The following is a 14,186-nucleotide window of genomic DNA, read 5'->3' as shown; positions in this document are numbered from 1 at the left end:
GCCAAACACTGTATATGGCTGGAGGCTGTATGTCTGTGGGGGAACACTGCCAACATCAGTGGTCTTCAACCTATGGACCTCCAGATGTTGCAAAACTACAACTCCCAGCATGCCCAGACAGCCAACCACTGGCTTACATAATGTGGGGGGACACTGCCTGCCTAAGGTGGGGGAACACTGCCTGCCTAATGTGGGGGAACACTGCCTGCCTAATGTGGGGGAACACTGCCTGCCTAATGTGGGGGAACTCTGTCTGCCTAATGTGGGTGGAACACTGCCTGCCTAATGTGGGGGGAACACTGCCTGCCTAATGTGGGGGGAACACGGCCAGGCTAATGTGGGGGAACACGGCCAGGCTAATGTGGGGGAACACTGCCTGCCTAATGTGGGGGAACACTGCCTGCCTAATGTGGGGGAACACTGCCTGCCTAATGTGGGGGAACACTGCCTGCCTAATGTGGGGGAACACTGCCAGCCTAATGTGGGGGGAACACTGCCTGCCTAATCTGGGGGAACACTGCCTGCCTAATCTGGGGGAACACTGCCATTGTTGGGAAAATGACATGAGAGTGGCACTTGCCAAGGTAAAGCCGTGCATTTCTGAACTGGTCTCTGAAAGACAATAGCAGAAGTCACACTGATTTGCAGTAAATATTCATTATGTTTTTGTGTGAAAATCATGTTTTCATGGTTTAGTTCTTTGTTCTTAATGGTTTTGTTTATTTTGTGCACCTATGTATAAATATATACTTAAATATATACCTCCTATGTTTTGAATTTGAAAAAATCATATTTTAATTTTCCAATTAAGAGGGGTTCGGTGAATGCGCATATGAAACTGGTGGGGTTCAGTACCTCCAACAAGGTTAAGAACCACTGATCTAGAGGAAGGCAAAAAACCCTCATACTAGAGGTAAAAATTATATCCCAACTCCAAATATGGCAGAATAAATCCCTGAATCAACCTTCTGTCCCTACAAATCTAGTATCCATAACCTGTAATGTTATTACTCTCCAGAAATGCATCCAGGCCCCATTTCAACTCTTACAGAGAGTTCCCCATGACCACCTCCTCAGGCAGAAAATTCCAATAAACGTAGAGGATGCCCCCTTGTTGTAGATACAGTCCTGGGTATAAATAGATCATGGGAGAGATCTCTGTACGGTCCCCTGATATATTTATACATGGTAGCCTGTCTTTGAACACTCCAGCTCCACTATATCTTTCTTGTACACTGGTGCCCAGTACTGTACACAGTATTCCATGTGAGGTCTGACTAGTGATTTGTATGGTGGTAGAATTATTCCTTGTCGTGGGCATAGCCCTATTGATGCACCCCATGATTTTATTTGTCTTGGCAGCAGCTGTCCAACACTGGTCACTACACCTAAATTTACTGTTTAATAAGACGCCTAAGTTCTTTTCCAGGTCAGTCGTCCCAAGTGTTCTCCCATTTAATACATAATCCCAGCCCAGATTTGTCCTCCCCATGTACCAATTAGCTGACTAAAAGGGGGCTGCAGCCTTCATCGCTTATCAGATACAGCTCCATACATTGGTTAGAGACTGTACCTGTGTTTAAATAAGCCATTATTATCATCCAATCAATGCAGGTCTGACTCCTAACACCCCGCCAATATGCTGATTGAGGAGTCCACTGTGTTCATGCAGCACATGCTGCAGCCTCTTCTCTTCCAGCATATTGTGTAGTGGCTATACTTGGAACTGCCTCTAGCTCAATTTAGATCTGGTTGCTACCCAGTGTACCAAGCCATGCCTGATACGAAGTGAAGAGGCTTCATCGCTTACATGAGTACAGTGAACCCCTTAATCAGCTCACTGGTCAGGGTGCCGGGAGTCAGACACCACCAACTGGATACTAAGCAAAGGCCATCAATATAAAAGCGCTGTGAACCTTTAATGGTGCACAGCTATTTCTTATGCTCTTTGTTTTCGGGGGCCACCACCTGAGCTGGGCTGTGTATCCAGAGGGACATTTATCATTGAATGTAGAGACTGTTTTTTCTTAGCTCGGGCACATTGATTGTCCCAGGTGCACTTAAGCATAGATTTGTGAGACAATTCGTGAGATTTGGATGTTAGGCAATTTTGTGATTTAGGCATCTCACTTTGCACTGGTAACAAATTTATCAAATGCGAATTTCACATAAAAAATACACTTTCAAAAGACACACAATGATAAATGCCCCTCTGAATCCTTACTGCTATGTTATGACATAATGCTGGAGGATGATTTACACAGTATAGTACTATAGATGGCATGTGGATGGGAGACGGGACTGACAAACTGAGTTTGCAAGGTGCTGTGTGACCAGAAATGCAAAGAACAGATGGACAGCAATGATGGGTTTAAAATAAGCATTGAACATCTACTGAGAAGCTAAAGGGAGAGGGAGATTACACTGCAATACTCTCAACGTAAGGCAGTAGATACACGTCCATTTACACTGGCTTTCTCCCTCTCCTGCTCAGCACAGGCTCTCTTCCTCTCCTGCACATAGCACATGCAAAGCCCCACCCACTACCTCTGTATTATCCTGGGTCTCTCTGTTACTAGAGACATTCATCCCTTTACAACAGGCAGTGGAGCGCAGACTGTAAAGAGGAGAGACACATGGGCCCAAATATATCAATTAGTCTAAGATAAAAACTGTCTGGTTTTGCCCACAACAACCAATTACAGTTTAGCTTTTTCCAAAGCAATTTGAGAAATGAGCTGAGATGTGACTGGTTGCTATGGAAAAAACAGACTGAAATCTGTGCCATAGTGGACAAGACATTAGAGCTTTTTTTCGTAAGTAAGGAATAATTTTTGGTACACTAAGTGATTTACAAATATGTTAAGACCTACTGGCTTTTCAAAGGGAGCAAAGTGATTTGAAACAACAGTGCCCATTTGCGCTGTGCTACAGTTAAAACATTAAAATTCAACCATTAAATAATTTAGCAGATATTGAAACATATAATAAAAAATAGATGTGATGTGGCGCAAAACTGTGTTCTACTATAATTTAGCCTCAAATAATGTACAAGTTGGAAACAGGTTTTGATGATATGATATACCTGGTTCATCGGTTCCCATTTCATTCCACTTGTTGAGCAGTTCTTTCTGCTCATCAATTGGCCTCTGTAAAAATAAACAAAAGTTTATGCTACATGTAACACAAAGTGGATGCATCTTGCATTGCAGGTTATGTTACCAAACACTCTGATTCAGCCTAAGTCAGTACTAGGCATTGTATGCAGACTATAAGAAGAATAATTGACTATTTCTGTAAAATGTATTTACATGGAATCTTGGTTGTGACTTATTTATATCACATTGTAATTTCGGGTGCCCTGTTTCCAATTGTGTTTAAACTTTCTTACAATACCCCCATGTTCCTGAGATATAAGGATCTTATGTGGTTGACTATACTTTTCGTCAACTGTCAGATAAGCAGAAACTTACTGTCCTTCTGACAATTCAGTGCTAAGTACAAATAGTCAGCCAAATTGCAAAATCCCAATATTTTAGGAACAAAGGGGTATAACAAGAAAGTAAAAACAGTGTTGGAATCAGTCCAAAAAATAATACTTTAAGACCTCCTTGAAGCAAAAGTGAACAATGGGACAGATTTACTAAAACAGATATGCAGAGCAGCTCTCTGACACCACTTTTTCATGGTAGCTTTCATTGCCAGTCAATGTTTGGCTCCTTCAAAAATCCTTAAAACATGACTGAAGATTTAATAAGCCAACCCAATTTTAGAGTGGGATGTTTGTATTGGAGCACAGCATGGGCTATACCCTGCAGATATGTATGGCTGCCTGACTAAAAGATCATTCGGAGATAGAAGAGAACAGAGGCAGAGACCATTTTGAAGGCCACCAGGAAAGACAATAAGCCAGATAAGAAAAGACACAGTTTTATGAAGTCTGAAACTAAGATTTGCAATAAAGGTCGAACATTTATGGATGGTTTCCTGGCCAAAAGCATGGTTTGAATTACTAATATGAATATCTACAATCCCCTAAAACAGCAGCTTCAACAGCCACAATGTTAAACGCATTGACTAAACTCTGGTAGAAGTACAGTCCTTGAGAGGCAGATCTTTCCAGTCTGTCAAGCAGTAGGGTGTGTTTGCCAATAAAGACACCACCTTGGTGTACCATGACAATCCAGAGCTACTAGGAATGTTGGTCCTTTCTGTCATGCCCAGTATAATAATCTCATGAATGAGGAAGAAGCATTTGAGCAGGCTCACACTATTTCAAGGGGCTACGACAGAATCCACATGCCTCACTGATCCACAAATGGAACAAGAAGTCTTGCAAAAAGACCTGGACACCTTCAGGTCTTCTCCAGGTGGAGAGTTCACTCACTTGGGGCTGAGGTAGTGAGTGACCCAGGTGCCAACTGCCTATATTCAACTAGGTTGTAATGTGAACAATGATAACTGGTATTTTAGATCCACATGCATTTCCTATGAGAAAGCTAAGCAAGAACAGAGGACTGAGAGGAAAGGTTTTCATGTTGAGGTACAGTACAGCTAATGTAGGATATTATTGATGAGCACTGATAACACAGCAAAGTTATCTACTATAAATAAATGTAATTTTTTTTTTTTAAACACAACACCCAACAGTATTTACATTGTGTGGGTGTTCTAAAACAAAACGTATGAATGGTACTCTATGTTAATGCCTTAACATGACAAGGCCGTTTGTGCAGCACCTGGTACAACTCTATCTGTCATTGTGGTATTAATAACTCAAATAATTTTTCTCAGACTAAACATATATCTTATTTAAGATAGACAATGTTATCAATGGCTTCATGGCAATTATTTACATGAATGTAATAAAAGAAGACCATGAAGACCATAAGAACATATTTAAAGTGGTACTCCAGTGGAAAACATCTTTTTATTTAAATGGGCACTGTCATCAAAAAATGTTTTTGATATGTTGCAGTATATATGTACTCCAACATATCTCTAATATATTTCCATTCTTTTTTTTTTTTTTATTAAAACCTTTTAATTTACGTTTGAAAACCGGCCACTAGGGGTCTCCCTACTAGTGCCCGGCTGCAGCCTGGCGTGGAGTCACGCCTGAATTCGGACCGATGCCGGCCGGGCAATCAGTCCGAATTCATACAGCCTGCGCTCTCTCCCTGCCTGTTAATCAGACAAGCGGGAGCGAGCGCATTGGCTCCCTGGCCACTGGCCGGGAGGCACTCCTCCCGCACATGTCGCCGCTGCTGCCCTGACAGCCAATAGATGTCATGGCAAGCTGGGAGTTGTAGTGGTGAAAAAGCTGGAGAAACCCTGTGCAGATGAACTAAGGTGCGGAAGTCGGCCCCCCCAGCAGGCATCAGTGACATTGTGCCTGCTGGGGAAGTCTGCCTGGTAGTGAGCACACTACCAGGCAGGCAAAAAAGCATTTTTAATATAGTAAAAAATAAATTTAAAGCAGGGAGGGGGTTAGGGATAGATGGGCAATAGGCAGGGCCAGAAAAAAAAAAAAAAGGATGGCGGGAGCTACACTTTAAATCAACTGGTGCCAGAAAGACAAACAGTAAAAATCTTAATCCTTCCAGTTCTTTGCTTCTTCTCTGGCAAATCCCCATAGCAAACCTATTCTGCTCTGGACAGTTCCTGACATGGACAGAGGTGTCAGCAGAGAGCACTGTGAACAGACGGAAAAGAAAAAAAAAAAAAAAAAAACTTTCTCTGCAATATACAGCAGCTGATAAGTACTGGAAGGATTAAGATTTTTAAATAGAAATCTGTTCAACTTTCTGCCACCAGTTGATTTAAAAAAAAATTTTCCACGGAGTTCCCCTTTAATAAAATGACAGTGAGCTGGTTATACAAAGTGACAGATCATGTAAGGCATCATGACTTTCCATATCAGGCCCAAGCAATCACTTGTCACTATAAAATGCTGTTTTGCACAGAAGACATGACACCTCACAGTAAACACTTGAAGTAGACTGACAAAGTACCTTGCGTGCAAGAGGAATATTGAGCTCTGTGCACATACTGTTCAAGCTTTTCAGGACTCTCTTCTCCCAGCTTGCCTTAAAGAAAGAGAATAAAGACAAAATGTATATTTAAAAAAAAAAAAAAAAAAGCACAACAGGTAATATTAGTGAATTTACCTAACCTCTGCCATTGCCGTTTTGATGCTGCTGGCCCCATGTATCAGGGCTTCCTGTCCTCCATCCCAACACAAATAAAATGCCCAGTCAGCCAATCACTGGCTGATGTGGGTCAGTTCTATGGTCAGTGACTGGCAGTGAGTAAGCAGTACCTACATGTCAGGCGACAGAACAGGAAGCTCTGACAGTGGTGACCAGCACCTTTAGAAAGGCCCTGGTGCAGGATCAGCAGCAGCCCCAACCCCCCCCCCCCCCCTTATGTTTTGAACATAGAACTATTTCACGTTTATCATACTAGTAGAAAAGTGTGTGCAAAATACTGATGAACACCTACTTACACATCTACTATCCGTAAGTGGTTGGATGCTTAGGATTCCAATTGCAAATAAATAAGACTTCAATAAAGCGTCAGTCACACAGATACATCTAGTGCACCACGCTGTCAACTAGGTCCCACCTATACTATTGCATCAGATGAGTAGCCCGGCAATGTTTAAGTACTGCTGGGTGCTAGTGTTTTACCCGTAAGTACAGCCTTTCTACACTTGTGTTATCTTTTCACTGCATTAATAGTTGTTATATAACAGGACTGCTAACTAAAGAGACCAGTTTTTAGAAAACAGCATTTACTTTTTTGGAATTGTATTTCTTACAGTTGGCAAAGTTTATTGCAAACATATTAAAGTTTCCCAGTCCCGCTATACAGCACTTCCAGGTTTGGGAATAGCACATGCATCGGCTTGCCCAATTCAAAACCCCTTCCCTGCTTGAGCACCATTGTACACAAAAACTACTGAACCGACAAACATTTGAAGGCCACAATTTTTCTTTAAACGGGTACTCCCATGGAAAACTTTTTTTTTTTTTTTTTTTTTATTATCAACTGGTGCCAGAAAGTTAAACATATTTGTAAATGACTTCTATTAAAAATCTTAATCCTTTCAGTACTTTTTAGGGGCTGTATATTACAGAAGAAATGCTTTTCTTTTTGGATTTCTCTGATGTCACGACCACGGTGCTATCTTCTGACCTCTGCGGTCCATTTTTGGAACTGTCCAGAGCAGGAGAAAATCCCCATAGCAAACATATGCTGCTCTGGACAGTTCCTAAAATGGACAGCAGAGGTCCGTGTGGTCGTGACATCAGAGAAATCCTAAAAGAAAAGCATTTCCTCTGTAGTATACAGCCCATAAAATGTATTGGAAGGATTAAGATTTTTTAATAGAAGTAATTTACAAATCTGTTTAACTTTCTGGCACCAGTTGATTTAAAAAAAAAAGTTTTCCACGGGAGTACCCCTTTAATCAGATGTAGGGATCGACCGATTATCGGTTTGGCCGATATTATGTGCCGATATTCACAATTTTGGACATTATCGGTATCAGCATTTACCTAGCCGATATGCCGATAATGCCCCTCCCCCCGACAAGAGATGACCGCCACCGCCGCTGTCCCATTGCCTGCCCCATACCCTGTTTTATAATTACCTGTTCCTGGGGTCCGCGCTACTTCTGGCTCCGGCGGCGTCCATCGCTGTTGCTGTGTGCTGCGCTGAGCAATGACGAGTGACGCCCTGAACGCGACGTCACCGTCCGTGCGCACAGTGACAGCTCAGGACGCCGCCGGAGCCAGTAGTAGCGCGGACCCCGGGAACAGGTAATTATAAAACTGGGGATGGGGGAGGCAATGGGGCAGCGGCGGTGGTTGGACTCAGGACAGGCAGGGGGAGAGAAGCAGGCGGCAGTGGTCTCTGGCCAGAGGATAGGCAGGGGGTGGCAGCGGTGGTTGGACTCAGGAGGACCCCAGAACAGGCAGGGGGAGAGAAGCGGGTGGCGGCGATGGTCTCTGGCCCCGCAAAAGCCGCTGCAGTTCATTGATTTAAAGCACCCGCTTTAAATCATTGATCTGCAGAGGCTTCTGCGGGGCTGGGGGGGGGGGGGGAAATAGCCGATAACTTATACCGGAATATCGGTATAAGTTATCGGCTATCCGCCTCAAAGTTCCCAGATTATCAGTATCGGCCTTAAAAAATCAATATCAGTCGATCCCTAATCAGATGTATTAAAGAGCTTTTCTTTTCTCTGCATTTTTTGACCGACAGTATGAGTTGTTTTAAGATGTCTGTTTTTTTTATACCACAGTTTAAAATAAAAGAACAGAAAGAAGTGATAATTTATCTGCTTATTTTGAAAAGGACACTGGCAAAATAACAAGAATGTAGACCTGAGATTATCTATAAATATATGTTTCACCTCCGCCAATTACTGATGAGAACATGAACTAAAATAGAAGTTATCTGAAACACTAAAATTGTACTAGACTAAGCTTCCTGTGGACACTACCAATGCTGGAGAAGGAGGTTTGCATTATAAAAACTTTAACTTGCACTCATGGATAAGGATAAAGGGATGCAGCCAATAACATAAAACTGTCTATACACAAGATAGTTGTTGGTCAAATGCTCATTCAGCCCCAATGGGCCCATAAACACGAGAATGAATCTTTAAACAATAGGGAGAGGTAGACTAGTTAAAGGGGTACTATGGTGGACAAAATATTTTTTAAATCAACTGGTGCCAGAAAGTTAAACAGATTTGTAAATTACTTCTCCTTAAAAAGTTCCATGGACAGAGGTGTCAGCAGAGAGAACCGTGGACAGACAGAAATTAAAAAAAAAAAGAAAACAACTTCCTCTGTAAAATACAGCAGCTGATAAGTCCTGGAAGGATTAAGATTTTTTTTATAGAAGTAATTTACAAATCTTTTTAACTTTCTGGCACAAGTTGATAAAAAATAAAAAAATGTTTTCCACCGGAGTACCCCTTTAAGGCCATACGTGTAAGGCCATACGTGTCTGGCATTGCTTATCTCTCAAGAAAACAAAAAGGTCAAGCATGTTAAAATTAAACATGATTATCTTTCCAGTAGGTTGAGGGGGCAGCCGAATGGCCACCATACACATACTGTTGGTCTATTTTCCTCATCATAGGAAAACTTTGCTTTCTGATTCCAAAAATGGCACAAATAATAAATAGTAAGAACTTTTACTATAAGTAGTGTCAAAATAGGCACTGAGGAACCTTTTATAAAAAATAGCCAATTAAAATATTCTGTCAATGGGATTCCACTGCACAGTCCACACTATGGAAACTGTGCCACTGAAATGGTGCCACCAAAAGAATGATCTTGGTAATTCTTAAGGCATAATTCCTTAGGCAGAAAGACATTGCCATTTATGGGGACGGGAATGGCTGTGCAGTCCTAGCGCCAACAGATTTAGTTGGTGCCAGCTGCACTTTTTTTCTGGTTTGAAATTCCTCAGTGTATACATAGCCTTACAGTAAGGAATCCCCACCACCCTGTACATGTACAGCATAAAAAAGGTCAGTATATGGATCTTTATCTTAAAAAATATATTTATTCATAGTGACTAGGTCACCCTAAGGCCTGCACCTGCTATCTCGGTCTCTGCCAGTGTATCTTAACCCTTTGGTACGATTGTATTCGGTCTGTATCCCTCATGCCTGCTTAGCAGGTTTGACGCCACATGCACGCTGCACCTTGTTTATATGTAAGCACTATAAGCTCACTTGAGTTTTAAATCTTGTTATGTGCAATATATACTTATGTGCAATAGGTGCGGCATAGTAACTTTTATATGTGCAATAGGTGTGCTGTCACCATCTCTATTATAGTTTTTACAATTTTTTACATTAATTTTGGGATATACCTTACATATAACAACCACTAGTACTGTCTTCATTACCAGTGCAGAGCCGGTAATATCACCGTTTTGTTGTTGTTTTCCTTTTTTCAATATACGTGTTTTTGATTAATGCACTGTCTTTTTCTACGAAAATAATAGAATCAGGTGTCTTTTGGACACACACTTCTTTTTAAAAATGACTCCGTTGTGCTCTTTTGGTTTTTCTGATTGGTTAAAAAATTTGCATATTTTTGGCTGAAAAAATTCTATCCCTGCAGCTATTCCCTGTGTGTCCCTGTGAGGAGTCCAAATACAGGAAGTGAGGGCGGGACAAGCAGGGCTCTGTGCAGGCTCCTGGCTTGTCAATCATCCTGCTGTGGGAGCCTAGAAAGTGTCATAGAGTCTCCGTGCACACTGTCCTGCTTTTCCTTAGTGCACCGGGCCCACTTGTCCACCCTCACTTCCTGTATTTGGACTCATCATAGAGACATACAGGCAATAGCTGCAGGGACAAAATGATACAAATTTTTTGACCAATGTATATTACAAATATACATATAACGGTATTATCTACTTAGTATAAACAGTTTTTGTTGATGACAGGTATACTTTAATTTCAACGGGAAATTTTAAATCTGCAACAAAAATTAACACATCAATACTTGATGTGGTATTTTCCTGAACCTAATGGGACTTTTAAAATGTCAAAACATAGAAGATTGTCGGCAGAAAAAGACCACTCTAGTCTGTCCATATGATTTTCTTAGTTTTTTTTGTAGGACAGATGTATGTTTATCTCAGAAAGGCTTACATTTACCCGTTAATTTACCTGCTGCATCTGTCCCCTAAGAACCTGGGGGGGAAACAGCTTAAGCTGTTTCTCCATATCCTACTGGCTGCTAAAATGCTGGTGGCAAAATTCTGAAAGAAGTCGCCTTCCCCCCATCCCTGTATGATCTCATTGCCCGATGAGGGATATCCGCTCTCTAGAGTCCTTACAGCTTCCCTAAATAATTAAGTTCATCTGTTCACTTCAGTGTTGGAGCCTTTGGACAGTTATATAGACTCTGTTCCCCGCTTGAGCCTTTCCCTTACCTCCCCCCCTCCCTCTCCCTTCCTATTTCTCCTTGTCCTTTATGTTGTCTTTATTGACTCTGTGGTCTTGTTTTCTTTATTTGTTGTTTCCTCTTGTTTTTGGGGTGTGCTTTTTTGAGTGGCGGTTTGTTAGGTTCTATGGCACTACTGCCCCTCTGTCCCAGACTCTCATGTTTATTTTTTGTTTTCCTTCTTTTTTTGTCGTTGATATTTCCAATGTCTATTTGTATTGTACTGCTATTCTCAAACCTCTTGATATGTAGGCATATTGTACTTGTTTTGCTTTGAGTGCCTTATTTTGTTTGCTATGATACCCTCTTTACTGTGGAGGTTTTTTTGTTTTGTTATTGTACCTCAAAATCTCTTTAATAAAAATAACAGATTAAAAAAAAAGATAAAAAAAAGGAAAGGCTTACATTCACTTACTGTGGAACAACCACATCTGTTGGAAGCATCTACTACTCTTTAAGTAAAATAATATTTATGTTGCTCCTGATTTTCCTTCTAGAAACCAGGGCCTGGAGGTAACAACACGTTCACCCACCTTCTATTAGTGATTGAGAGCCTTCCCTGTATCCACTTTTAGGGAGGTCAGGCTTGAAGACTTCTTGGAACCTTATGAGAAAGTCTAAGTATATCAACTAACAATTAAATACATTTCCTACATTAACTATATCTATATAATGTGTGAGTGCTTCCTGCTCTATCACAAGCTGCGCACCAAATCATCAGTATAGCCCTGCACATAAGTCCAATTTAATCTGCTTGCAGATTTGGATAAACAAAACCATTCTTTAGTCAGTCAAATGGAAAATTGCATTTTCACAGAAAATAATATTTTTCTGTTCCTATGCATGTTTATATATGTATATATATTATCTTTGGGTTTTCATTTCTAACTTATTCCCCACAAGTTGCCAGGCCTGAAGGAAATAACATTAAAGGTCACTAAAACATAATTGTACATAAACGCTGAGCAATGACAGAGCGATTGATGTGTTCACTACCTACCTGAGCGCGCCTCATATATGCCAGGGGTTCTTTAATATGCTCTGCAGATGCTGCTGGATGACAAGGAGCTGGAAGCCTAGAACATAATAACAGGAATGAAATGGAAAATTCATTTTATTTGGCATGGTAAGGATTGCCAGCTTTGCACATTCACAATATAATAGAAGATTCCCAACAACAAGATGATCACAGCAGATTCCCATGCAGGGATCCGGAGCAATCAGATGGAATCTGTGAAGGAATCAGAGGTTCTATCCTTCTACAGCACCACCGCATGTGTAATGAAGCATTGCATAGTAACCTTTAAAAAGAAAGGACTGTTTGAGATGCATGGACACGTCAGGTCATCCAGAGTGAGAGAAGCCAATCCACACTGCTATTAGAGGTTTCTGAATGGCAGATCCACTCTATTATATGAGAATTCCCTAATAGAGTATTTGAAAATTGCCTCTGATTTCATATGCTTAGGCCAGATCCTGTATAAAACTGATGAGGGGAAATGACAGTAATTCTCGCAGTCTGCGAATAAGAATGAATTGCATTTATTTGTATTAATACAAATTAGACATAAATGATAATTTATACAGTTTTGTACCATATACAGACCTGGATAAGAACTCAGCATTACACTATAGACATATTGCACACCGCAAATCTGCAGCAATTTATAGTAAAATACTTGTGGATTGGGCTTTGAAGAACCAATGGTGAAAAAAATTTTATGGAAATAAGGGTATCATCCTTCGCATGTAGAATTATTAAAGATATTTACAACAAATTTCACTCTTTGGTGATAAACCATGACAAATGTGAAACATGCAGATTTTACAGCCGATTTGTGTTCAAATTTGGATCAAAAAATATTTTCTGCACTTATAGTAGACCTGTCAGGATCTCTGCTATGTCAGTTGTTAAAGGGAACCAAGCATTACATTTTACCATATAGAAGGCTTGGCAATGCGTTATATATGGTAAAAGCTTTATCCTCATCAGGGATGGTGAGTATATGAAGTTACAAAATCCCCCCCTTCCGCCCCATAAGTAGTCTCATGGGCGGGGAGCTGTACTTACATAGTCCCCTCTCGCTGTAGTGACACCTCCTCAGGGTGATTGACGGCCCGTGTCGCCACTCTGCTCTGTCTACATAGGCAGCAGAGCGATGAAGCGGGCCGTCAATCACGCTGAGGGGGCATCACTATGGCCAGAGTGACGGGACCAAGTAAGTACAGCTCCCCACCCAGGGGACTACTTACGGGGCAGCAGGGGAGACTTTTAACTTCATACCCTCATCATCCCTGGGGAAAAAATGCCCCCGGGGATGGTGAGGATAAAGATTGGCTTGACAATGCATTATATATGGTAAAATCTAATGCTTGGTTCCCTTTAAAGTAAATACTTGTATACTACATGAAATAGCAATGTTAGGGCTTCTTTCTGCACTGCGCATTTGCTGTTATTTCTCTTAGAAACGTATGAATAACATCGGCATATAGGTGTTACTCATTCCCTTTGACACAGGTGCATGTTCCTTTAAACTCTGACATTGCCCAACCACTGCTGAATGTGAAGAAACAAATCTATATGAGTGGGAATAATTAATTTATTTATACATTTCTAAGAAGAATAAGATATGGCACCATGTAGAGTTTTAAGACAAGATTGTTAGTTGGGTGAAATGCTATAAAACAGACATGGCAGATGAGTTGGCCAATCTTTTTTTTCAGTATTACATTTATATAAAAATAGCCTTGTTGTTTGGTCAAAAGGTTAAAAGAATGGTTGTCTAGCTGTTTATCTCCAATATAGTATGCAGATTAGCAGAAATGTATTATATACATTATTTGTACATGTGTCATTTTAGTTTATTTGAAGACTATACATACACACTAAGCTCACGATACACTGCATTCTGAAGTTTCTTCTCCCAACCTGGAAAAAAAATGTCAGAGCAATGAAAAATATAAATATATATAAAAGAAAAAAAATTATTTACCAATATCATAAACATTTTCCATACTCACAATACCCTAACATTACTACTTTCGACATCATTAGGCATCATCTCCCTTTTTTTCCCATACACCAAAAATGTCCATACACATAAGATAACGCAGCACACCTTCCAACACAATGGCAGAACGCATGCTGCGTTATCCTGCATAGGCTATGACAAAATAAACAGGAAAAAAAATGCTTGAAGATAA

The 14,186-nt window shown here is 40.7% G+C and overlaps 1 protein-coding gene across 5 annotated transcripts in view; it reads right to left on the bottom strand.

Moving 5' to 3' along the window:
• Positions 1 to 14,186, bottom strand: part of TBC1D19 (TBC1 domain family member 19) — a 154,082-nt gene that overhangs the window by 109,701 nt on the left and 30,195 nt on the right. For all 5 annotated transcript variants that reach the window (XM_056556005.1, XM_056556023.1, XM_056556032.1 and 2 more), the window contains 4 exons: positions 13,866 to 13,911; positions 11,983 to 12,058; positions 6,015 to 6,089; positions 3,086 to 3,149 (listed from right to left, as the gene is read on the bottom strand). In XM_056556005.1, coding sequence (XP_056411980.1) covers positions 3,086 to 3,149; positions 6,015 to 6,089; positions 11,983 to 12,058; positions 13,866 to 13,911 — 261 coding nt within the window. The remainder of the gene's footprint in view (positions 1 to 3,085; positions 3,150 to 6,014; positions 6,090 to 11,982; positions 12,059 to 13,865; positions 13,912 to 14,186) is intronic.

Source organism: Hyla sarda, chromosome 1, assembly GCF_029499605.1.
Source record: "Hyla sarda isolate aHylSar1 chromosome 1, aHylSar1.hap1, whole genome shotgun sequence".
Classification (NCBI taxonomy): domain Eukaryota; kingdom Metazoa; phylum Chordata; class Amphibia; order Anura; family Hylidae; genus Hyla; species Hyla sarda.
The sequence above is the reverse complement of the archived record's forward strand: the minus strand, read 5'-3'. Positions and strand labels throughout refer to the sequence as shown.